This window comes from Ceratosolen solmsi, unplaced genomic scaffold (genome assembly GCF_000503995.2).
Source record: "Ceratosolen solmsi marchali unplaced genomic scaffold, CerSol_1.0 scaffold35, whole genome shotgun sequence".
Lineage (NCBI taxonomy): Eukaryota > Metazoa > Arthropoda > Insecta > Hymenoptera > Agaonidae > Ceratosolen > Ceratosolen solmsi.
In genome coordinates this window covers 1,697,886-1,725,127 of record NW_011948423.1, presented here as the reverse complement: position 1 = coordinate 1,725,127, position 27,242 = coordinate 1,697,886, and the positions used below count along the sequence as shown (strand labels likewise).

General features: G+C 26.0%; 1 protein-coding gene across 1 annotated transcript in view; it reads left to right on the top strand.

Moving 5' to 3' along the window:
* The window catches only part of LOC105362115 (trehalase), a 95,215-nt gene that overhangs the window by 22,749 nt on the left and 45,224 nt on the right, over positions 1-27,242 (top strand). The window contains exons 2-7 of the mRNA XM_011499464.1: positions 9,116-9,232; positions 9,997-10,298; positions 10,789-10,967; positions 11,678-11,859; positions 12,402-12,651; positions 17,729-17,969. Of these exons, the coding sequence (XP_011497766.1) occupies positions 9,116-9,232; positions 9,997-10,298; positions 10,789-10,967; positions 11,678-11,859; positions 12,402-12,651; positions 17,729-17,969 (1,271 nt within the window). The remainder of the gene's footprint in view (positions 1-9,115; positions 9,233-9,996; positions 10,299-10,788; positions 10,968-11,677; positions 11,860-12,401; positions 12,652-17,728; positions 17,970-27,242) is intronic.

Sequence of the window (27,242 nt, the reverse complement as noted above, 5' to 3'; positions counted from 1 at the left end):
ACTGAATAACGTAAATACAGCGACATAGGCTAGTAGTATATAAACGTACAATAAATATAAATTTTATTATGAGACATACCTTCTATTTCTATTTAAAATGTCTATAATTATTTGAGACAAGCTTGACTTTCAATTTTCAAAGTAGAGTTCATTTAATAAAACCTAATATTCACACGAATCATACGATTTATAATATACGCCAAATTATTGAAGAAACAAATTCAATAAAACTGTGTGCAAAGATACATTTAAAAAGTACTATAATTTAAAGAATTTATTTAATAATACATCCTATACTCTTAAATCTCAAATTTAACGTACTATTTTAATTAATAAACCAAATAAATGATATACAATGTTTTATTAATTTATTTGATTTAATTATAAAGTGATCTTGATATAAAATTGAATATTTAGATTGAAATACAAATATTATTGTATTGTCACATTGTCACAATTATATTACAATTCTTTAGATAATAAATTTAGTATTCAAAATTTCAGCAGTTAGTGTCAAATTAATTTTTTGATACTAATATAGAATTTATATATTACACTGAATTACATTTGACTAGTTTTGAATATTCATTATAATTTACGAAGAGAAATAATCAATTACATAAATACGTAGCTTTTGAATAATTATTTAATATAAAAATGTTTATCATACTATATATTTTAAATAATGGTCGTTAATTTCTTATAATTTCACCGCTTACTGGCAAATCAGAGGTCGACGGTTTATAAAAATAAAATAAATAAATAAATATGTTAAAAACAAATAAAAAAGTACTTGAAAATGACATAATATTTGTATACGACAAATTAGTTTTATGAACACACCCTCGAACGAGTATAAATTAGACTAAGAAATGAATAATGATGATAAAATAGATCGACAATCTCACCCGATGATCTAAACTACAAAAAATATTTTCCCGCAAATCGGCTCGGAATAGCTTAGAATATAAAGGATATTCTGCATTCACGTTTCCCAAGTGCTGAAACGACCTCTTTACAAGGTCACTTCGGTGACAGAAAATAAAAATTACCCACTCACATACGGCACCGCGCCCCACAAAAATTGAAAAACAAGACGGAGACGCGCGATCTCGTCCACAGGTGCGTACATACATACTCATGACGAATTTCACGATTTACGAGCCGGCAACATGGAAAATACGGTCATCCGGATAATTCATGCACGAAACTATGTAAAAGCTTACCCTTGGGCATGCGACATTAATCAGACTCCCGCTTATCTATCGCACTCCATAAAATTCACTGTCCTCCTAACGCAGTGTCTTTCCTCGACAGCCTCATACGCACATGCCCAGCCATATTAATCACACTTGCGTCTCTACCAAGAGAGGTAAGACATAATACAAAAACACAAACATCCACGGAAAAATCAAGCCTCTGCGACGACTCCATTACCCGTTTCCTTCTACGATTATTTATGTTCGTTACGAGCAATAATTGTACGAGACGCTAACATTTTTATTGCTGGATAACAAAAAGTATTAATATCCAGCGATTTTATGGAATAATAATAAGCGTTGTATATATTATGCTTTAAATAGATTGTGATTTCTTGTAGTGGCAGTACGTATGGGCACTACAATATGATTAATATGTGTTAGTGTTTGGAACAAGAAGTTACGTTCGATGTTTAACTGTGCTTTGGAAATAATTTATTAAATAGGCCAATAAATACGTGTATGTATGATGTATCGTTGCATATTTAATCGTAATCGATGTTTATGAATTAATTGTTATTGATGAATATATAATTGCATTTCAATAAGCGATTAATGATAACTGCCGATTAGAGCTTTTTGTAAGCTTCGTAACTACATTGATTTTTATTTCACATAGAATAAGCCGTTTATGCTTGTAAGTACGCGCATGTAATACCCGAGCGAATCCTGTAGGCGATATTTATCTTAAGGTAAATAATATATTTGGTAATATAATACATTAGTTTCCTAAGCTCTAAACAAGGTTTGCATTTAAGCTCTCATTTATTCATAAGTTTTCAAATTTAAATGATTTTCTATTTAATATCTTCCCAAACATATTAAATTGCATGTTTTATGAAATTTTAATACAATCCCTATCCGAAAGAACACGCACACACGACACCCACCGACACAAACACATATAGATTATACTATAAATTTACAAGTATAGTACAAGACTAAGGATTTTCTTTAGTCTGACGTTAGTCATATGAGTAAGCATAATAACGATAAATAAATAAAAGAAATATTTAATATTTTATTATTATTCTCATATTAGCCATATTTGTACAATATTTATGTAGGCGAATAATAGTTACAAGTCAGATTATTTTAAAATAGAACTTTTATTTAAATATTAAATTAATATTTTATGTGCATCAAAGTAAATATTGAAATATACTTGTTTTTTTATTATATCGCACGAATTTATTAGAAATTAATAGCGTTCTTTAAAAATTTATTAATTTTATTTTAATAATTAGTATTTACTTTTATTTCTTATTATTTTTCTGTATCTTTTATACTACAAATAGATTTTCATATTTCTTATAGCATTAATTTTAATAATAAAGTTTTCCGATAATAAAGTAAATGACTTTAAAAGCTTACGCTTATTATATTTTGCAATGCTTTGAATTTTTTAAGAATTGCTTTGAATATATATATATATATATATATGAACATTTCTTAAACATAATAATTTCAACGATTATATAAGCATTTTTATATATGATCGCTTTATTCATAGAACATCTTGATGTATATTATTTTCCTAATTATTGTTTATATCGATAGTATTTTTTAGTAATTATAAATTCAGTTACACATGAAACATGAAAATTTTATAATATAATTCTTATATATAACATTTTATTTTATTTTATCTATTATATACGATTACGTATGATTATAAATTGCAGAGATGTAAAAAATCTTTTCTACTGATGCCAATTTAAGAAATAACATTGAAATTGTTTTGTTTATATATTTCATGTTTGCAACATTAAAATTACGGGAATTGGATTACATTTGATATGCAATGCATTATTCTATAAATTCTTTTTGTTTGATCTTATATAACTTTCAGACACATTATATATTGAGTATACCATAGTACGCTATAATCTGTTATCTGTTAGAAGATCTACATCTCATAATAACTAATTTTCTATACCAAATAGATTAGAAAATGTTATATGTGTCTAGAATTAAGAAACAAAAATTTAATCAATGTAAAGCTGTAATCTTTGATCTAACTTTTAAATTACACTCTAGAGAATGAAATAATTTTAATTATTTTCTTTTTGTTATTAATTTTAGTACTCGTCGTTGAATACGACATGCGACGTTGATCTAATATTGAAAAAAATTTTTTGAAAAATCTATAATAATTAAATGAAATAAGTAATAAAAATCCATATTCGCTCGAATGAAGGTATTACATTTTTTTAAATTTTCAAAAGCAATTTATTTATCAAGAACGTTATGCAATTTTTTTATACTATTGCGAATAGAAGATTCTATTTTTATCGACAAGATTTTAGAAATACATAATCGTAATTAATTTTAACTGTAAAAGTGAAAGTGAATAATTGTCAGTGACTAATTTATAATATATTTATACAAATATTTGTTAATATTTCATAAATAATATATAAAATTTTACATGCTAAATTTGCGTTACTTATGTTATTGAAGAATATTAATTTGCATGAAAATATGAAATTGGATAATTCTGAAATATTTCCACATGATCGAAAATAATTTGCAGAATAGTAAAAAAAATTATTTGCATATAATATATTCTTCCAAAACCATAAGATAAATTGATAATATTTGAGGCTTTTATATTGCATCTGTTTACGCTGTACGATGCAAACTTTCTTTAAAACATTAATTTAAAAATATGTTGATATATTAATTAAATTCCTCACCCATGTTTTTATTTCCAAGTTTTTTTACTAAAATTTAATACGTTAAATAGTATTTTAAAAATGGAAGAAAATGAAAAATTGTTCATATTTAACTACTAAACATTTATGCTAAGAGTAAAATTGTATTAAGAAATTTTACTTAAATCATTTCGACAATTATTTTTAATATGTTTTGATGAAAACAATTGAAATAATATGTTACTGTTTACTATTTTTCACATATTAATATCGTAAGATGTCACATTTGCATATCCCGGAAATATAAAGGTGAATAAATATACTTTAAACTTTTTTTTTCAGCCGGACATACTTGAGGTAAAATGACATATTAAGAATGAAAAAACATTAATATAATATATAATATAATTTAATATTTAATGTTAATGAATAATTTAGTTAATTCATTTATAAAATGATGAAATTAGGAAATATTATAATATATTGTATGAGATTTATGCATACAATTGTAGAAAATTTATTTATACAATTGATCAACATTTGATTATATCGATAAGTTATTCAAAATTTTTCTCAAATTGTAATAATATACATTTGAAATGAAATTTACTGATTTAATGCTCAAAAAAAATATGTAAAATATACTACGAAAAATAACATGAATGATATAATCATATAGTAAGCATGTAATTTATAATTGTTATAAGTAATGTCAAATATTACAATAAAATTGATGGACATTGTACACGATTTTAACTGTTCTAATAATATTCATTTCTCATGATTTTTTTATTGATAGTGAGATAACTGATGAGATATCAGTTGATACTAATAGTGAGAATAATATCAATTTAACAATAGACGAATAAAATAACTCATTATAACAAATAAAAAAATGTTATATTTTCAATCATACAAAAGAATAAATAAGACCTACAATATTACATATGAATCACACAGAAAATATATTAATAGAAAGAAACTGAAGGTAAATTCTTATGACACGGCAATTTATCATTGTGAACGTTAATATTTAAATTTCAAAATGAAATGAAAAATAAGATTGTATTTTTATATGATATTATATTTATAAATTATGTTATATTATTTTTATGCGACATTATGTTAATTAATTATAATAACATAATTAAATTATTTATCTTTCAAATATTTTTTTTATTTATGAAATATTGCCATTTTACGTATGCGTATGTATCAAGTATGCCTGAAATAGTTTTAGACATATTTCAACTTCCGTATGTTTAATAAACTATACGTTTCTCGTTACAGATTCATGATTTCAAATATACATGGTATATTAAGATAAATGTTATGTTCCAAAAAAATATACGATTTTTTTTGCACAAATTGAAATATCTCTAAAAACTCTGTATTACTATTTCTATGAAGGAAGCGTGGATTAGTGAAATATATTATCGGTTAATAAAGAAGCATATGAGTATTCTATTTGGAACAAATAGATAATTCACATTTTAATATCCATTTGAATTACAGCTCTTTTTTGCTTAAAAATATTGATATTTAATATTTAAGCAGCGTTAAAGATAATAATTTACGATCTTCAAATAGTGAAAATTTAATTGGATTATAATTTTTCAAACGAATGAAAATAACCACTAAAATTCATTCCTTTTCAAATTCATTAAAGATCGTATCCTTAAAAAACTATAGTCAATAAAAAGATATATTTCTCTCTTTACTCTAAGAAGGACGAATTAAAAATTAACAAGCGTATTCTACACTATCATAATAGGGACATTTGAAGTGGTCAATTAACCAGCAGTGAAGATCGGTGACAACTTTCTACCGACTTTTTAGTGTCCGGTTACTCAAAGTATTCTATCCTAGAATAGTTCATTGCAAAGGGTCAAAGAAAATGAAAAGTCTGGCTTTCCACCTATGCTTCTTCCCGGCAAGATGTGCTGGCTATTGACTCGAAATGACCTGACGTCGACAATATTACTCCTTACTAGACGGAATCCAATTGTTCTAGAACATCAAAGGGCCTTTTTTTAAGTTTGAGTGATACCAGCAAATTTCCTAGCATCCATCGTATTCAAACTAAATGAATCAATTAAATTTTCAGCTGACTGTATACATTCTCTCTCTCTCTCTCTCTCTCTCTCTCTCTCTCTCTATCTTACCCTCTTTCTCCCGTATTCTCTAGCACAATTGTGACTTATTCGACATACATGAATCTTTTTAAGTCTACATAATTGAGTATAAGGCGAAAATATTAAATATAACCGAACATAAAACTGAATTAGAACCGAATCGTATAAAAATACTTTTCCTCGATATCTTGATGCATATCGCAATACATTCATTTCTATCAGAAGTAGTAATGAAAAAAAATATATAAAAAATTTATATTCAGGATTATGCAGTCGTAATCTTTTACTCAGTCTCAAAAAGGCCAAATTATACAGTGAATGAGGCGTTAGGGAAAATATTCTACATCATGAAAAATAAAACCCTTTGCTGAAAAAACAATTCGTATTCACAGATTACAATGTCGGACGAATCTTTTATTTTTTCTCTATTGCTGGTGTCTTAACTCGTCTTCTATCTCGATTAATCCCATTACAAATTGGAAGTGGCAAGAATGTTCAGGTGCTCAACATCGATCTCTCTCTTTTTTCTTTTTTTTCTTGACCACATTTGAGGCGGTCACCAATGTTCGTCCTAATACAGCTTGACCGCAATTCTAACTTTTTCCATTTCACATGTAATCTAATTATTTCACGTCCTAAACTGTTAATCGTTAAGGTATTAATACTATAAACTTTGCAGACTCGAAACGAAGCAGCTCAACTAGCTGGCATATACATATTGAGCTTCTCAGCGAATCTGAAAGGGGAAAATTTTACGCGCACATAACATTTGTCTATTCATATCTTACTTCCACACGACACACACTCTCTCTCTCTCTCTCTCACTCTCTCTCTCTCTCTTCAACATTGTAACCTTGTTTTTCCCCCTTTTGAGAATCAATCCAAACCTCCAAGAAGTAGCTCTTAACGAAGCGGAATATGTTTAAAAGGAATGACCGATGGATGTCTTGTTACCTCAGCCACTCCTAAAATGATTTTACCCTCAAACGAGCCAACATCGCGCCAACTGAGATAAGTTTTCCCGATAGTTTATGCGCTTACTTGTTAGATTTTCTAATTGGGACAATGTTTCAGAGAATATCTTCTTTTGCAAATAGATAAATGTTACGATTTTAGTGTTTCTTATTTCATTTCTCTCTCTCTCTGTTTCTCTCTCTCTCTCTCTCTCTCTCTCTCTCTCTCTCTCTCTCTGCCATCCCTTTTTCTTATTTCAGTATTTGTCTGTAGAAAGTAAAACTATTTTTTTGCAAATCAATAGTTTGTTAAATATTTGAAATTAATCAATTTTTTATTAACGAAAATTGTTGAGCAAAGAATGTAAATAAAATATTATTATCATACGACCCTTACGATTCTTTTCACGATAAAACAATATTATTATACTAATCTGAATAAGTCGACTGGTACTTTAAAATTCAATAATATCAAGTTTAACGGCCAAAGGGATTTAATACAAATTTTTAGAATAAGTAATATTACAGTTTAACGATCCATTAAAATTATGATAGAATATTGCCCGATCGATAAAATAATCAAAAATACCAATAAAAAGTTTTATATTTTGATAGAAGTATAATGAATAAAATGTAAATAAATCGAAACTTTAATTTCGAGTGAATTTCCAGATATTTGTCACATGGAAAAATAATTTTCAATGTATGTTTCAAAAGAATCGGTAGTGCAAAATACTAATAGGGTAATAAGGAAAAATTAAAAGTACAATGATGTTATTAAATTTGAAGATATTTATTCGAAATCTAGTAAATATGCCTAACTTTAAGAAAACTTCAATAATGTCTATTCATACATGAATAATAGAATATAGGTAGATTCTACCGAAGTCAAAGGTTATATTATATTATTATTGACATACTGCAAAATTGAATATGCCTCCGAAATTCTGGGTCCCTTTGGAAGTTCTTCATGCAAGAATATTGTACATCCTTCTATAAAAACGTAATTTGCACAATTATTTAATAATAATAATAATAATAATAATAATAATAATATTAATAATAATAATAATAATAATATTATTAATAATAATAATAATAATAATAATAATACAGTATATAGAAATACAAAATACAATTTTCAATATTTTTTGCTATCAGATTATTAATTTAATTTTAAAACGAAACAAATATAATATATTTTAGTTAACTCCGTAACATATAATATTGCGTAACATTAAATGCACGATTGTTTTTACAGCTGATTCCTTAATTTAAAATATTTTTGTATAGAATAAATTGTCTTGTTATTTTGTGTTTACAATGTTTTTTTTTTTATTTACTTTACATGTATTTTTAAGTCTGAATTTCAATTCAAATGTTTGTTAAATATTTTTAATGGCACATAATATAAATTAAAATATCTTGGTGGACGTGTATTGTAATACAATAAATGATACGAAGTTTTATCACGTAGTTAACAAATCCATGTATATATGTTAAATGTTTAAAAAAAGCAATAAATATATTCCATTTTGGTATTTAGTTGAAGTGGCAAAACTAAGTAGTAATATCGATAATAAATAATCTTTCATAGAACTCATTAAAGGATTTCTAAATTTCATCTAGAAATTTGTTGTAAAATAAATTTCTATTAATTATAAATATGGATGAAAAGCAATATTCTACAGATATCTATCTATATATATATATATATATATATATAGTAGAAAAATATTATGAAAAATATTATAAAACATTATATAGATCATTGACGAACAAAGCAAAAAATTAGCAGTTTTATAATAAAAACCAATGTATTAGCGAACAAATGAGTTTGAAACATATAATGACCTTGCAAATAATAATAACATTAATAAACATAAATAATATCACAATGACCTTACAGCATGTTATTGACTTCCTTTAATTCTTTTGTAAATTAAATCATATAATCAGATGTCGGATAGCACATTGTTTACAAGGGTTCTATAAAATTTCTCTATGTATTATCATAATTAAAAATATATAATACATTGTATAATATATTAATATTTCATATTATTAATTAATTCACCTTTAATAAGTTAAGATATTTTCTGTTATTCTAGTCCGGTATATTGTCAAGGTGAACTACTTAAAACTGTTCAAATGGCAGCCATTTACAAAGACAGCAAGACTTTTGTCGATCTTTACCAGAAGAATGATGAAAACATTACAATCGCGAAGTAAGTAGAAAATAGAGCAAACAAACCAAACCATAAAACCGATAAAAATAAAAATAACATGATATAACTGTATGTTGAAAATACTTGATTTTTGTACTGCTATAAGATCCTCGTAACGTAACTCTAAATTGCACATGTGTAGATTATTGTAAATAACGAGAATTGAAAAGTTTAGATACGATTTTACTTGGTCCTTATTATTGTACGTATAATTATTTATATTATCGTTTTATTGTGACAGAATAATGTAAATCACATATATTCAAATGAGGAAAGACGTGTATAGAACTTGTATCGTTATCAAGCAAATCATCAATCACGAGATTTTTTAAACACGAATAAGAAAAAAATAAACGAAAGTAACAATATTAAGGATTAACTATTTTTATTTACAATATCAATCTTAATCATATTAATTCGATTAGTTTGCAAATTATATAATATCGCGCACCTATATTATATTTCTTAATTAATTAGCAACGTAAATAAGTATTATTCTTATAAATTCATTAAACTCGTATACTAACGTTTTGATCTGACACAACGCAAGTTTGAAAACTACGTGTAATCAATTCATTAACATAAAGCCGTTATCCGTATATACGTAATAAACAATCGCATGCCATATCGTGCCAGCACTACTAAATAACTGACCAAATGTCACGTTTATTTCGTATTCGCTAGTATATCCGAAATCTCATTCAATCAGAACGAAAACTTTGTCCCGAGAGTCCTAACGTTACGCTCACTTGCTCGATCGACAGTTTCGAGGCTTTGATGAAAGCGACGGACAACAGCCCGAGCAAAGAGGACGTGAGGAAATTCGTGGAGGAGAATTTCCTCGAGACGAACGAGCTGCTGAACGCCACTTTGCTAGATTGGCGGCCCAAGCCAAAGATTCTCGGGCGTATAAGAGACGCGAAATACCGGGAATGGGCGGCCAATCTCAACGAGATCTGGAAAAGTTTGGCTAGGCGAATGACCACCGATGTTAGGGATAATCCCAACAGGCACAGCCTCATCTACGTTAACAACACCTTCGTCATTCCCGGTGGACGATTTAAAGGTGAGACCTGAGTGCGAGTTACCTCTCGATATTCCGAAGTACTCGTTTCGCCAGCTAAAACAGCTTCCCATTACAATTGTCAAACACTTTACCTTCTATGTAATTACGATAATTTTAACTCCAATTGTAGGACGAGACAACAGGTCTTATTAATTTTCTATTCGTTTGCAACTAAATGTTCTATTTCGTCGGATTGTCATTTTCGCAGCATTATTAAACGCCCAATTGATAAGTGAATGATAAAAATTTACACAATTATTGGGCCTTTTAATCTTACTAATGATAATAAAATGAAACAGACACGCAGGTACTAGAATTTATTTTCAACGCATTCAGGGTTGTAAGAATGTCAATGCTTATTGTAATAATTATTACATAAAAGCGTATTATTAAATTGTCGAATGAAATGTACATTTTACATTATAAATTAATTATAGAATATTGTCTGTACAAATTGAATGAACATTAATCTGTATTGAAATATTTTTAGAATTCTACTATTGGGATAGTTACTGGGTGATCGAGGGCTTACTGTTGAGCGATATGCAGAAAACTACAAAGGGAATCATTGATAATTTCCTATCGATAGTTAAAACCTACGGTTTCATACCAAACGGCGGTCGAGTTTACTATCTTATGAGAAGTCAACCTCCACTACTAATTTCTATGGTGTGTATATTACAAAAAGTGTACAAAAGAGTATTTTTAACATTTCATGAAATCAGATAGATCTATATATACTTAATTTTCTTCCTCTTCTCTATTTATCAGAGTTCGATAGCGATGGCATTGATATTAGGAAAAAGAATAGCAACTTTAATGGCAAATATTTTACAATTATAATTTACCATCCTAAATAAAAACTAACGGTACAATATACATTACAACTAAGCTATAATAATATAATATATTATATATATATATATATATATATATATATATATACATTAAGCTATTATTATGTATAACTAATTATTATTCATAATAATAATGTTAAGCAAGATATATTTGACACATTGTTTTATAACCATTTTTCTATGATTTACTATTTATTAGCTTTTATTTTTTCATTAAGTAGTTTTATTTGCGCAAAGACCTTTCATCGTCTGGATATTGCAAATAATCTTATGAATAATTAATTGTACGCTCTATTGTAACATTAGAAGATTTGCAAGTTGCAATACACCAAAAATTTAAATACAGTTACATAAATTTCAAATAAATCGTGGAACTTCATAAAAGTCATGAACTTTGAAGAGAATCAGATTCCGTGAAAGGAAAAACTTCTACTTCTCGAAGCTCTGATATTGATCGTTTGAATCTACCTTCATTAAGTTCACCAAAGCAAGCTTACATTAATGTTCTCTATTCACGTGTAGGTGGACAAGTATTATGAAGTTACAAAAGATTGGGACTTTGTAGATAAGAACTTGGCTACTTTGGAGAAAGAATTCAACTTTTGGCAGCGTTATAAATCTATTAAGGTGATTAAAAACGGCCGAGAATACGTGCTGGCACGTTATGTTACTAATAGTGAAGGTCCGCGTCCGGAAAGTTATCGGTAAGTCACCAGTTACAATCTTAATAGGACTTCGATTAACTAAAAATCTATTTGTATTTTCTTTACATTTTTTAGAAAGAATTTTGAAGAAATCGAGCTTTCAATTCATACTTCGCATTATTTTGCAAATAAAAAAATAATTACTATTAATTTACTTAGAGTGTATGCTTTGGATATTTAATATTTAATCTAAAATAGTGCGAATCATGATAATTTAAAAATACGCATTTCCCTAAAATCTTCGTACGCTAAAAATATAGAAAAAAGTCATAATGTAAATACACTTGTTAAATTTCAAGGCGCTTCATAAAGTTATCGAATCAAAGTTTTTATACAAACAGAGCACGAGTCTTGGTGCCTTGATCCTTCCATTTAACTTTCACTCCATTTCCACGGGAACATAGACTTTAAAACCAAAAAGAATTTTGTCCACGTTCGTAACTCTTAAGATTAATCAATTTAAAAGCCAAACGAAACTATTGGATCAGAATTTTAATCCACGAATACCGGCGTTTACTTCATATTCTTGACTTTTGCTTCAGGGAGGACTATCTCCTAGCAACGAATATTCGCGAGGACTCTAAAAGACGCAAATTCTACAACAATGTGAAGGCGGGAGCGGAGAGCGGCTGGGACTTTTCGGCGCGTTGGTTTGTCGGTAAGAATGGTGAGGCCTCGCTCGACCTCGCCGACATCGCCACCGAAGACATCCTACCGGTGGACCTCAATGCCTTCCTTGAAAGAAATGCAAGAATATTAGCTAGATTTTATCGAAAGAAGGACAACCCCATGGTAAGGGATTGATGATATTGTTCTTCAGCTATTTGGTGCTTTACGCATTTACATCGAGGGTGGAGAGATTATGGGTTAATGCATTGTTTGTGGCGGCTAATTGATGATGAATGGAGGCTGTGATTAAACAATTTTCGTTCTTCTATTAAGACGGATATCGATTGCCAGTAGGAATAAGTATGATCGATTCATTATTTAAACACCGTAGCTTGATCATTATATTGGTACGATCATTATTTATCTTAAATAGGTATGTTATAAATTCTTGGCACTTAAAATACTTTTCTATGTTTTAGAATAACGAGTATTATACATATTAATAAACCATTAGTAATTGATGATTTTTTTATATTTATAGAAAAAAGAAAATTATTACTAAATATAAATTTAGTTAATCTAGCTGTCAAATCAAATTTGACTTATCTTTTTAACATTAAAACGAAAACAAAAAACCAACAACTAAAACTTAAGCTAAAAATTTTCTTTTAATTTTTCATTTGAAACTGTCGATAACTTTTTCTTTTTCATTAAGAAGAATATAATAGAACGAACAAATTTAAGGTAAATGTTATTTTTATCGTAAAAGCCTTGTAATATGTGTACACAATTTTCGATATGAAATGAAATATTATATTAAAAATTACTTCAGTATATTTAATTTATTATACAGTATGTTATTACGAGTATTAGAATATTTAAAATACAAATTAAAATGCATAAAAATTAATTGAAATCTACACCAAATTTACTTAAGTAACTTTATTAAATTAATACTTATTATAAAAAGCGAAATAAGTTCTAATATTCATATGAAACCAAAACTAATACTAAAACTTTACAATTATTTCTAATTTAATAATTTCTGTTTAAAAAATACTTTCACTTTCAACAAATAATCTTTTTAATCGGTGCAATTACGTATGTACATTTCTTATTTTATACTAAAGCTATACGTCTTGTAAATAGATTGTTAATTAGAATGTTAATATTTCCGATACAAATAAACTAAAGCGAATAGAAAAGATCTAATATTTAATTATTCAAGAAGTTAGATATTGTAATATTTTCTAGATTACTATTAACTTGTTTACGTGCAAATGTCTTTCAAAAACTACAAACTTCAATATTGAACGAAGATGAAGAAAAATTCAATTTAAGATATAATTCTTTTCGATAATCTGTTCGCAATAACTAATCCCTAAAACATAATTAAAATCTTACTTATTTGTACTCATTTGTTTGATACAACTGAAATTTCTGACATGTCCCTTCATCTTTAATGAAAATTATGTTATATTCTTAAACGAATTATGACTCTTTTTTCTTTGTAAAACAATATTTCTCAATAATTAATTAAAATGAAATTTTTGAGCGCTTGCCTAAGTGACATCAAAATCAATTAATTAATAAATGTCTAATGCTACAGAGCATATTTTTCAATTCCTTTCGATGCATTTTCTTGTAATAAAAATTCTTATGTCATAATTATATTACTCATTTTACTTGATTTACTCAAAGTAACTTTTAATTCTCTACGGAAGATTACAATAATACTATAATTGTACAATTAGTTAATATTGAAAAATTAGTGTCATATTTTAAAAGATATTTATTCAAAATATATGAAGCAATCACTTTTTATTTTTATTTTAATGTGTCTAATTATAGATATTTATCTTTATATTTATCTTTATATCTTTATATTTATATTTTCATTCGTGAAAAATGAAATATTCTTACTTGAGAGAATAATGAAATCTTAGATAATACAAATGATGTAATCTATTTGCTTTATTTAATCAATGAAATAAATTTTATTAACAAAATTAAGCAAGGGATTAACAACTGTTCTAAATAAATTTACTGATATTATATTGTAATTATTGTTTATTTTCGTGAAATGATATATATTTAACTAGCAAAAACCTAAATGATTCCACTTAAATGTGTCACTGTTTTTACATGTTTAAATATCGGGATATAAAAGTTTTTCTTCTCATATGAAATGTGTATATCTGTGTGAAACACAAACAGCTTCTGATAAATTCGAGTAAAATTTTACGAAAATTCAATCTTGAATAATGGTTAAACATTTAAATTATAGTAACTTGAAATATGTCCTTGATTTATATAATATAAAATTTTATGCTAAATTATATATATATATATATATATATATATATATATATATATAACAAAGTATCGTCATATTGATAATTATTTTATTTATGCTATTTCTATTTCGATCAATCTCCCTCTCTCTCTCTCTCTATCTCTTTCTCGTGCTTGATCTTTCTTTCTGTCTAACTTGCTCTCTATCTCTCCCCCCTCTTTCTCTTTCTTATCGTTTAATGTTTCTATATAAATCGTTCTTTCGTACAATTTTTATATATAGCTATTTATAAAAATCTTTATGATTTTCTATTTTTCCATTTGTTACATGTAACAACCAAATGCACAAAAGATTTTCTATTATATTTACAGACCTTCTTTTTTGCATTACTATAAAAGAGAATGAATTCCGTCAAATTAACAATGATTATTAATTCATCGTAATTGAGTTTGAACGCTGACTGCGTTCCTTTCTTTTAATTCCAATATTATTTGAAGATATACTAATCAATGCACAATATATTAAAAAATTATTTCTTATATTTATATTAAAGTTAATATTTTATAACGTTGAATAAAAGAGAGCAAAAGCTGCTGGTACCTTCAGAGCCTTCATTTTGACACGTATTCACCCTTCCGTCTTCTCTACAATCAAATTTCAGTAAATTTCTCGCCATTCCAAGTACTCCTTAACCTCTTGATCCAGTTCGAATTTCATCTCACCAAATCATTCAAACAGAAAAATCTTTAGAATTTTCTAGCAAATATACGTGTCGCGAATACGTGTGCCTACGTCATTTGAAAATACCTGTAATTTCACTACCAATTACCACTCGTTTAAAGAAAAATTAAAACAAAATAATAGCTTTTTAAAATCAGACGTAGTAATAAATATCGAGAGACGGTAAATTTTACTACCATACGTGTACTTAATATATATATATATATATATATAAATGAAAATCTGGTGACTGATTTAATATATCCAAATTGAAATGAGTTAGAATTATAAGCTAATCCTTTATGATTATTTCATTGTTTTCATTATGAACATAATCCATAAAATCTTAACTTCCCTTGAAGCAATGTGTATGAATAATAAAAAAATTTAAGTATTTAGACAGAAATTCTTTAATTTTTATTTTATATTGACTGAAAGTTCATCCACATTAAAATACTTTTCTTTCCATAGTAATTTAAATGCAGAAATTAATTTTTTTTTCTCTTCTCATTAAAATTCTAATATTTTTCAATTAATTATAATGCATATTTTAATTTATCATTGACACAATTTTACCCACAAATGTATAATTATACAGCAGTCATCCAATTATATGTTAATTCAATTGTTTATAAAACATTGAATAATCTGTAATTCAAACTATAATTCACTGTATTAAGTTTTTGTGAATATGTTATTTAGTAAAATTTATTGTTTTAAATGAATAATTGAGTTATTTACCATAGCAATTTATTACTTTACATGGATTTGTTTACCAAATCATTTATGTACTTGAGTAATGTAAGATTACAACGGTAGTATGTAAAATTAAATAGAATTTATTTAATTGTTATCACAAACTTCGTCAATTAATTAATATTACTCCAGTATTAATTAATTATATGCAATTATAAAGTTGTATACTTTCGACTAAATTTTTATGTTAAAACAATTCATAATTAGTTCTTGTAAACTTGGAAGAAACAAGTTATATAATAATGAGTATATTTGATATTTAAATTGATTTACGTTTGTTATTCGATAGAATATTATTAATATCTTATTTCAATGTAATATAAGAAATGAACGAAAATGATATTTTATAATTAACCTTTGGAATGAATTAAATAGTCTATTATATTTGTTTTGATTCTGTTCAATGAGGTAACACTGTAAATGCCTAGCATTTCACACTTTGATTATTTATTTATAAAATAAAATATTTAATTACAAAATTAAAAAAACAATTTAAAATGAATATTATAAGCTGAATTTAAATAGCAGTATATTAGTTTTTTATAATCAATTGCTTTGTTTAGGCATTTGGATTGAGACGCTGTTTCATAAGAAATAAAAGTCAATAGTGACATAGAATGAATATATTTAAGGAATTATGTAACAGATTATTTCTTACCATTTCCCAATGATATTATAGAAATATTTTTGAAGATATGTTGTGTGTAATAAAATCTTTTTTTTTTAATGTTATTATATATATTTATTATCTTTTCAAGTCATAATAAGATTAAAGGAAATATCAATGTATCAATATAAACTCTTTTTATTAGTTATACATTTTATATTAAAAGTATCTTACCATATATATGCTTTTAAAGAAATATTACTACATAAACCTTTAAAGGAAGCGCCTTTTCAAAATAAAATATTGAAATTCTCGAAATTCTATAGTTTGATTATTTTTTATAGGCATTTAACTCATGTATACTATACATTATATTACATTTGTAATACGAAATTTTTTTTTTTTTTATTATTAATGTATTATTTATTAATATAAATACTGATTTAAAAAATTGAATAATATAATTATCTGTACGTGTTTTCCGCAACATTTGCAGTATAATATAGTTCCACACATACATGTGTAATTGCGAATGCATTTGTAATTAATTTACACGTTTATACGATATACACTCATTTATCCAAATGCTTTATGTTATATAATATTAGTAATGGATACTGTGTGACTCAATACTATATAAATTAATTATTTATATTGAAATATTGAAACGAAAAATCCTTAAGTTACCAAAAAATTTATTATGAATTTTGTAAAACTGCTAAAGAGGCTTAAACTTTATTATATAGCAATCGTATTATAGGGAATTAATGATCAAAGCATTTAATACTGCAATGCAGTATGAATGAAAGGAAGTAAATTTATTAGGGGATAAGCAGCAAGTTGCAAGCATTTGTTAATTAATTGCTTCTTTTTTTAACCAGAAAATGAAACTCTACACGGGAATCGCCAAGAAATACCGAGAGGCGATCGAGGCTATCCTATGGAACGAGCAGGACGGAATATGGTACGACTATAATATAAAACATCAAAAACCACGAGCACTCTTTTATCCATCCAATTTGACGCCCCTTTATACCATGAGCTATAACTGGGCACTGGCCCCAGTTTATGGTCATCGAGCTGTTCAATATTTACAAGCTAACGGAATCACTGATTACGCTGGTAAGTGCTAATTAGCGGACTCGAACCATTATTCCCTTTACAATTAATCGAACTGTGTATTAAAATTAATTAAATATATAGGATACTCATAAGCAAGAGGGTGTTAATGTCATTTAAGATAATTGACTCGTTCGAGGGATATAAACAATTACGTTAATTTTGCTTCAGGCAATCGCTAAAATAATCGAGGATATATTCGTTGGAAAGTGTAATTTAAAGTATTTTTCAAGGTTCACGCGGGCAAACTGGCAATCGTAAAGGGAAACTTCACAATGACTGAAAAACTTTTAAGTACTTTAATCCGAAAATTAATTTGCCTTAATTAACGAGCATAATAACACAAGAACACATTGACAATATAGAACTCGCGAACAATATAGAAACATTTCAAATTTGCACAATAATAATATAAAAAATTTATTATATTATAATTTATATGCAGAAATAGAAGGTATTTAAGAAAATTGCATATATAAATTTCATTGCTTTATTAACAATAAATGTAAAATAGTTCTATAGTCTTTTATTATCGAATTGAGTAAATATTACTAATTGGTAATTAGTTACAATGTGCAAGAATATGAATATCTCGATGAATATCGAGATTTACAGAGATAATATTTTAATGTATTTATAAAATTTACGTTATCATGATTATATAAAAGTAGATTAAAATAAATTAATGACAATAATGTCAAACTGGCCGATATTTAAATTTATATTAATTTCTTTTAATTTCACACATTATACATCAAATAATGTTTGTATTCATTACCTCAAGGTTATTAAATTTTGCACAACGCCAATGGAAAATTTTTCATTGTGATAATTATCATTAAACAATGTGAGAAATTTATTTTAATGCAAACAGCACAATAATGTAGATTATATCGTAATGAAGACAATTCTTAAGCCGTCGCTTGCTTCATCCATTAAAAGATACAATTTACTTCTCTTCTTAAATTTCATATATATAATTTAAAAATGCAAAAATTCAAATACATATTGCAACATTGATGACACCAAAAAAAAATAGTAGAATTCTACATAATATGGAATTTAGAAAAAACAAATTTTAATTTCAATGTATTTATTATATTTATCTTCATGAGAAAATTATAATAAATATAAAGTTGATCAATTACACATTACAAAACTACTACTTCTATAAAAGCATGCGTTTCCATTATTTTACGGTGTTATAAATGTAAATGCTTTATAAAATATAATATCAATCGTTGATAATACAAATGCAATTTTAATATAATTCTAATAAATATGCTCAGAACTTATTATTCATACATTTTCAAGCGAATGAAATGAATTGTATCTATTTGATATGATAAAACATCACATATGTATGTAAATACATTCGAATACATGACTTTTTAAACTTCAATATAAATACTTCAACGAATGAATATTAAATTAGCGAATAGTTTTTTTTTTATTACACTGTATATATTTATTTTCATTCAATTGCCTTTTACTTACAGTTTATACTACAGATTATATTTCATACAAGTACTTGCGAACTTGTATATGCCCATATTTTAAAATTATTCATCATATAAATTTTTCAAATATTATAATATTTTTGAATCCCAGGCAGTACATTAAAATATTTAAAATTATTTCTTTAAATAACCTCTTCATATTAGAATTAGAAATATTTTAATAATATAATATTAAAATAATGTTATTTTTTTTCTAAATTTCATTAATACTTTTTCTCTTTTAACTTAATATTAGTTTTTTATTATTTATCATGTTTCTTTATTAATTATCAATTCATTAAATATACATTTGCTTCTGTTCTTAACATAATATATAAATTTTATGATGGAATTTCTTTTATTCCATATGATTTTACTTGCCATTACATTATTGTCTTAATCCTGTCTTATATTGTAATTAAAAAAACTTTTATGTTTATTTTTCAAATTTTTCATTCTATTTAAAATTTAATGTTTCATTTTTTTAAATTTCTTATCAATCTTGTCTCCTTACTGTCTCCCTCTCACTCATATTCCGTCTCTCTCTCTCTCTCTCTCTCTCTCTCTCTCTCTCTCTCTCTCCCTGTGTACCTACAGCTTTTTACATATTTTTCATATTAATTTATTTTTAAATTATTTAATTTCATTTAATTTATGAAATCTGAACTTATTATTTATATCTGCTTTCTCATTAATTACAAACACCAACGTTCGGAGCGTTAAAAAAATTAATTAATCTTTTACTCATGTTTCTTCATTTATTCTATTGTTAAGATATATAATACACCTTGGGTATACAGAAATTTCTTTTTTATAATTAAATATATGTTCTTTCTTAAAAATCATTTTGCCTTAGTTTTTATCTATTTCATGTGCAAATTACCTCATTTTATATATTTTGCCTATTTTTCTAGACTCTTTATCTTACTTATATTTTCTTATGATCATTACTAATGATCTTGCTTCAGGGAATTTCTGTATTCCCATTTTCTTTATATTCTTGTTTCTTATTTCTAATAATCTTCAACATTTTCTTATTATACGATGTTTCCACATTTAGTTTCTCATAATTTTATAAAACTTTCCTTCATATTTTCATACTAATCTAATTCTATATTGCTTTCATTGAATTTATCTTTTATATATACATTATATTTTTATTAAAACATATATTTATTTATATATTGATTTCACAAACACGATTATCTCTTATTGATTCATATTGTCTATATATTGCATATATCTATTTTCTTACATTCTTAAAAACATTTAATTGTTTACTTTTCTGTTTATCCTTCAATTTCAATTATTTGACATATGATTCAGATCTATATTTTCAAACGTATGAATTCCTTCTTTTCTTACTAACATTTACCAGCTGAATTTCTATTTTCTTTACAAACATCATTTATTTAGTCATTATATAATTTTAATCTATTTATGACAAATCTTAGAATACTTCATTTATTACAATTTTTAACAGTGTTTTATCACTAAGTTTAAATGTGTGAATCTTTGAAAATTTAATTCATATTTAAAAACAAATTTAATATATGAAAATTATTTAAATCCAAAAGTAAAGTAAATACGTAGTATATACTCATATTCTCATATTCTCATCTGAAATTCATAATAAATGAGTATTTAAAGAATTTTTATTCTTGTTAAAAAAAGTCAGTTTCCCTATATTTTAAATATAAATATATGCTAATTGAATATTATAATGATTGATTGATACTTTGAAAATTATTAACTTTAATAGAAATTTATAACAATAGATAGATTTTTATTTCGAACTATTGAATATTTAGTATAAAAGAAGCAGAATATATATTCATATGCATATATATATATATATATATATATATATATATGAACTTTTATTCATGGAACATTTTATGAATTACAATTGAAATCTATATAAACTTTCTTATTTGTATTTTTATTATATCCTAGTACATTCAATATACTTTAATTCCAAGAAATTCACTTTTAGTCTACAATGCGGCAACGTGCATCAATGTACGAGGTCATGTTTTTTATATTTTTGTAATAATTTTTTACAAGGCAAGCACATGGGCCATGCAGATTTTTTCTTTAGGTCAAGAAATCTTGTATCCGCCCTAGGCATATATGGCTTTGATGATGCATTCACAAGTCAAAAACGCAAAAATCTTTTATTTATAAAAGATTTCCTGAAATATCTTAAATTTATTTAAGTCAAAATAAACATATTTATAGGGTAAAGACATATTTAATTAATAGTTTGTAAAATAAAGTAGTGGTAAATTGTATTATTGTAAAATTTTTGTTAAATAATTACATAATCTAGCAATCCCTCTATAATAATTTTTTTTATCTTAATATTTAATGGTGATTGTTATGTAAGTTATTCATCTACCAAAATCATATATAAAGTATTATATTATATAATTAATTGTCCACCATTTATCGATACTTCTTTTTTTATAGAACGCATTAATGAAAATTATTTAGCCGTTCCTGTCGCTAATCTTATCTCAAAGGATTATTAAAATAAGCAAAAGTATAATTAAACTGTAATTCGGATAATTCCCTTGTTACTTGCAACAGTCACGATATTTTATTGCAATTATTCGTCTAGATTTATAAGAGGATATAAAACCATAGCTGCAGGATATAGATTTCCATTACAATTACGGAATGGAATATGCATATTTGAATCCATTTAATATTAGCACTATAGAAGTATTTTCAATCCTTTTGAATTCATTAAGTTTAAATTCTGATAGAAAGAAAATTGATATAAATTCGAATTTCTCTAAAATTGTTGAATGTTATTGCATATATAATTTAAGTAATTAAGAAAATAAATACAATACCAGTAGTGTATTTATTGCATAAAATCTTTTAGCACATACTACAATTTTAATTTAAATGCATGTACATTGATCTATGGTAATTTCATAAAATTATAATTTTAATCAAATATTGTATTTAAATGTTTAATATTGTTAATAACGGATATGTATATTTCATGTCGCAATTAAAGGTTACGAATGCTTTATTTTTCATAATATTATTATTTTTAATCGGTACATCATAATACTAGTTTTAGAAAATAGTTTCAACATGGCAGATAATTTTGTGATTGAATTATAATAAAACATGAATTTCCGGAAGAGTTTTGATTCTTAAATAAATAATAGATTAAACATAATATACATAATAATATAGAATATACAGACACATTACTCCAATAGAATATTCAATAGATTAATGATAATTTCAATCCATACGTAATCGTATGCGCACGGGCTCAAACACACACACGTGCACACACATGCACGCACGCACGCACGCACGCACGCATAATACTTGAAAAGTATTTTCATATTTATATTTGTTTATTTCATGTACTTTAGTAGATATATCTTAACACGTATTATTGTACTCTTAAGATAATTCAAGGATCATCAATAGTTTGAACAACTAAATACATTGAATTATAACTTTTTCAAATGCATAATGTATAGAAAATATTTTCATTAGTAATCTAGGTCATCTCTCGCAGTGAACGGATTTTCGCTAGCAAAATACAGAAAAAGTAAATTATAAGTCAGCTGGAAATCTGTTATGCATATTTCCCTATAAATAAAAGTCAATAATAAATGATAAAAATTAAAAATTATAATATATATCCTTGAATAACTATTGATAGTAGAATGCAGGACGAGTATAATTCAATCATTTATGTGCTACTGAACCGAACGTAAATAAGTAGCTATAATTCATTCGACGAAAACTAACTAATGAAATCCGTCTCTTGGTTTAAGTTTTATACTTAATAAAATTATTATTATTTTAGAAATAATATATCGATGTCTATTGACTTAATTAAAAATTGTCATCCATATAATATCAATTATTTTGATCGACTTATGAGCATTTTTTACTTGGCGCGTATTTATAATATCGAATGCAAGTTATATCATATACTCGCACTTATTTAATCATTCTTGGCACGGATTCGGTATACTATGTATTTTCCTGTGGATTCTTATGAAATTCTTTAGTTTTGCAATGTGATATTTATGAACGAAGACAATAGTTAAAAGTCTGATGAATTGCTGCGACAAAAATGTCTCAACTTTTTCCAAAGTGTTGATTTGTACGGTTACTCGGTTTTGCAAAGTTTAGAAAGTCATGCTATCAGTTTCATTTTTGCTACATTTCTTGTTCTCATCATCGTAAAGCTTTGAGTATATCTATATATATATATATATATGTGTGTGTGTGTGTGTGTGTGTGCGCGCGCGCGCGCGCGCGCGTGTGTGTGCAAATGCATGTATAAATATTTGCATAAATTATTAAGTTGGTTTATTAATTCATTAAAAATATATATATTTATTAATGTACGTATGCAAGAAAATTTCACTAAAAATGATTGCTTATGGTAGCTTTTATTATTTAAACCAATAATAAATGTCATTATTCTTAAATTAACTCGTAATTTGAAATATAAATCAATAATAGACTATACAGAAATATTTAAATTATCAATCTTCTTATATTTTATACATGTATACATAACATATCTTAAAAAAATATATTATAAAGTATCCTTCTCCTCTAACTATATTGAAACAATTTATAACAATTAGTTTTTTCTCAATTTAAATATATATTTACATATATATAATATATATATATATATATTATTCTGATGTACAATATTCTGATGTATACATAAAAATGCGAATAAAAAGTAAATTTCTTGCAAGTACACATTTTGGTAAAAACTTTTTCTAAAAATTGTATGATCCCAAAAGTACCTTTAATAAGAACTTTTTAAAGTAAAATCTTTCCTTTACATTTCCCATTATAAAAATAGTTTAGGTCAATTTACTTAGGTGAACCTATGTTGTTTTCAGTAGTAAACTTTCATTAAAAGTTAATAAGCCTATATTACATTTATTTTATGATTAGTAGAATTTGCTTGGACAATTTGTAAAAAAAAAATTTATATTCTTATTTGCATTATTTTCTAAGAACACAGAGAAACTCCAACTATATAATGCATATACATAGTGTTAAAATCCATTCGTATGATTAAAGTTGAAGAACATTAAAATTAATGCATCGAATGAAGACTTTTTTTATTTTATTTTTATTTGTTGCTGTTGTTGTTGTTTTTTTTTTTTTTTTTTTGCGAAATGCATGCTAACATTTCTACATACCTACGGGCCAATATTTTATGATTAGCTAAACATTAATTTCTGCCGCTAAAAAAAAATGCCCATACTCTTTTCATAAGAACGCCATGAAAAACTTACTTGAATGCAAGTGTCATAGCATTAAAATGTGAATTATGCGTTTTCTCGGAGTGAGCTTTCGTCGGAGTATTGTTTGCTCTTTGTTTCCAACCGAATGAAACAATGGGTCAGTAGCCGAGCTACTAAGAGAACTATCTGTTCAGTGCTTGCGTATGAATGAGTAATAGTTTAGAGGTATATGTAGACATACGCGGGTTTATGCATGTAGTTATGTATATACGGACTTGGAAATGCAGTCGGGCGTGAAAGATCGTTGAACAGAGTATAAAAGAATTGGATATTTAAAATGAAAGGGGCTTGGGAGTATGCATTTCCATCTCGATACAATATTGCCCCCACGTTTAATGAATGCAATAATTTCGCCGTTCTTTCAAATATCAAGCCAAAGGCATAAACTTATTTTATATTTCCAATGAAATGCATTGAAAGGCGAACTACGATTTTATTCAAATTAATGTTTATTTGTAGAATGTTCAAATTATTTTACTTATCAAGTCGTATATTTCTGGTGCAAAAGTTATTGAAAGTGACGTGGCATTCATTCGCTCACAATCGCCAGATTCATCGATTATGCAACACGCAGACTTTCAACCTTTATTCGTCAATAGAAAGCAGAATGCATTTTATTGCTTTGCATCGGAATATTTTCCTTAAACTATTTTATTGTTCAAAAGTTTAGTAAAACACGATGTTGAATAATGCGATTACATGCATTTGGATTAAAAGTCTTTAAACTTTTAAAAACTTGTTTTTTATTTTTTCATGTATTTAAAAAATTTTATTATAGCTCCTCGTTGAAATATGTGAGTTTGCACAATATGTTTTTAATCCTTATATTAAAAAGATCTTTTAAACATTATTAACTAAACATTCTTAATAGCAAATTTTTAATTCTTTGGAAAGACCTTTAACAATTCATTTTGCTAAATTTATACTATAGTTTGAAACGTAGTTTGTTCGCATAATTTTTAATTATTGATTTAATTATTAATGCATTTACGTCTAGTATTACAATATTAATAATTGTTATTGGACATTATAACCACAATATGGAATTACACAGTATAATAAAAATTTTTAGTTCTTATCTCCAAATTTCCGAACATAAATAACTATCATACTACCTCATTTATTATAATTACGCGTATAGAATAAAAAAATTTTGAAAAATTTTGTATAACATATTGTCGTTATAATCTTACGAAGTTATATAATTACAATAACAACAGTTGAAAAAATTAATTCTCGTGATTAGATTATGATTTAACTGTGGCGTTTTGAAAATAATATGAATAAATTAAAGATATTTCAGCTTCAAAGAAACAACTTCGAAGGACGTAATAATGTTATTTAACAATTTTCTTGTTCCACTATAACGGATAGTATAACTTTTACATTTAGGATTTTACAACGCATAGTATAAAACTTTCTCACAGCCCAAGTGTATGAAAGTTCACCAAATGTAAACCTTTGCTCAAGCACCATCACAATGTGCACTCGCATCTCTCTTTTTCTATTTTTCAGGGTTATTCAATTCATCGGCTTTAACATGATTGATAAATTATGCATTTTTAACTAATTTCTTCCCATAAAATTTGATGCCTATTAATTCGCATACGATAGATATATAAATGATTGCTTTGATAACAGATGCCTCTTTAAAAGATAATTTCGTTACGTTATTTTAATCTCTTATTTTTAGTAAGATTAAATGAAAATATTTTTTTTCTCTAAAGAATGACTGTTCAGAAAGTACCATACAAAAATAAAATTGTTTGAATTCTGCGGTACTATGGCTCATATACAATAAAAACTCCACATACGCTTCTTTTTTACAATCACGTCACAATAGTATTTATATTGAATAGAGCAAGCAAGGATGAAAACCATCTCAGATATGTTAAAATTGAAAAATGACGTCGACGTCTTTATCGTATCAAAGCTGTGAAGTGTCTAGTCCGAGGTTATGTCAATCTTACCTTTCTCGTTAAGTCTATTATCCCCTTTAGCATATGATTTTGTTTATTACCGACATTGACTTGGTAAAAATAGAAAAGGGAAACGTGAGTTAACGTAGGTTATAAAAATACCGTAATTTGAAATAAAGCCAAAACTATTATGGGAAGCCTTCGTCTATTTACACCAACTCTACAGATATTTAAAAAAACAATTTCATTCCATGCATTCTATGATTTCTAATATATTTATTGTAATATTACACATTATCAAGTACATTCTACACAAATCATAAAATTGCTTTAGATTCTGTAATTATATTACCCAGTAAAAATAAAATTAAAAATTAATGATGCTTGTAAAAATATATTGAATTATGTCCACACTTGTAAGAAATAAGTTATAAAATATCATCTGCTTTCACACACACACACACACATAATACATTTTATGTACAGTCAGTCTAATATATATGTGTGTGTGTGTGTGTGTGTGTGTGTGTATGT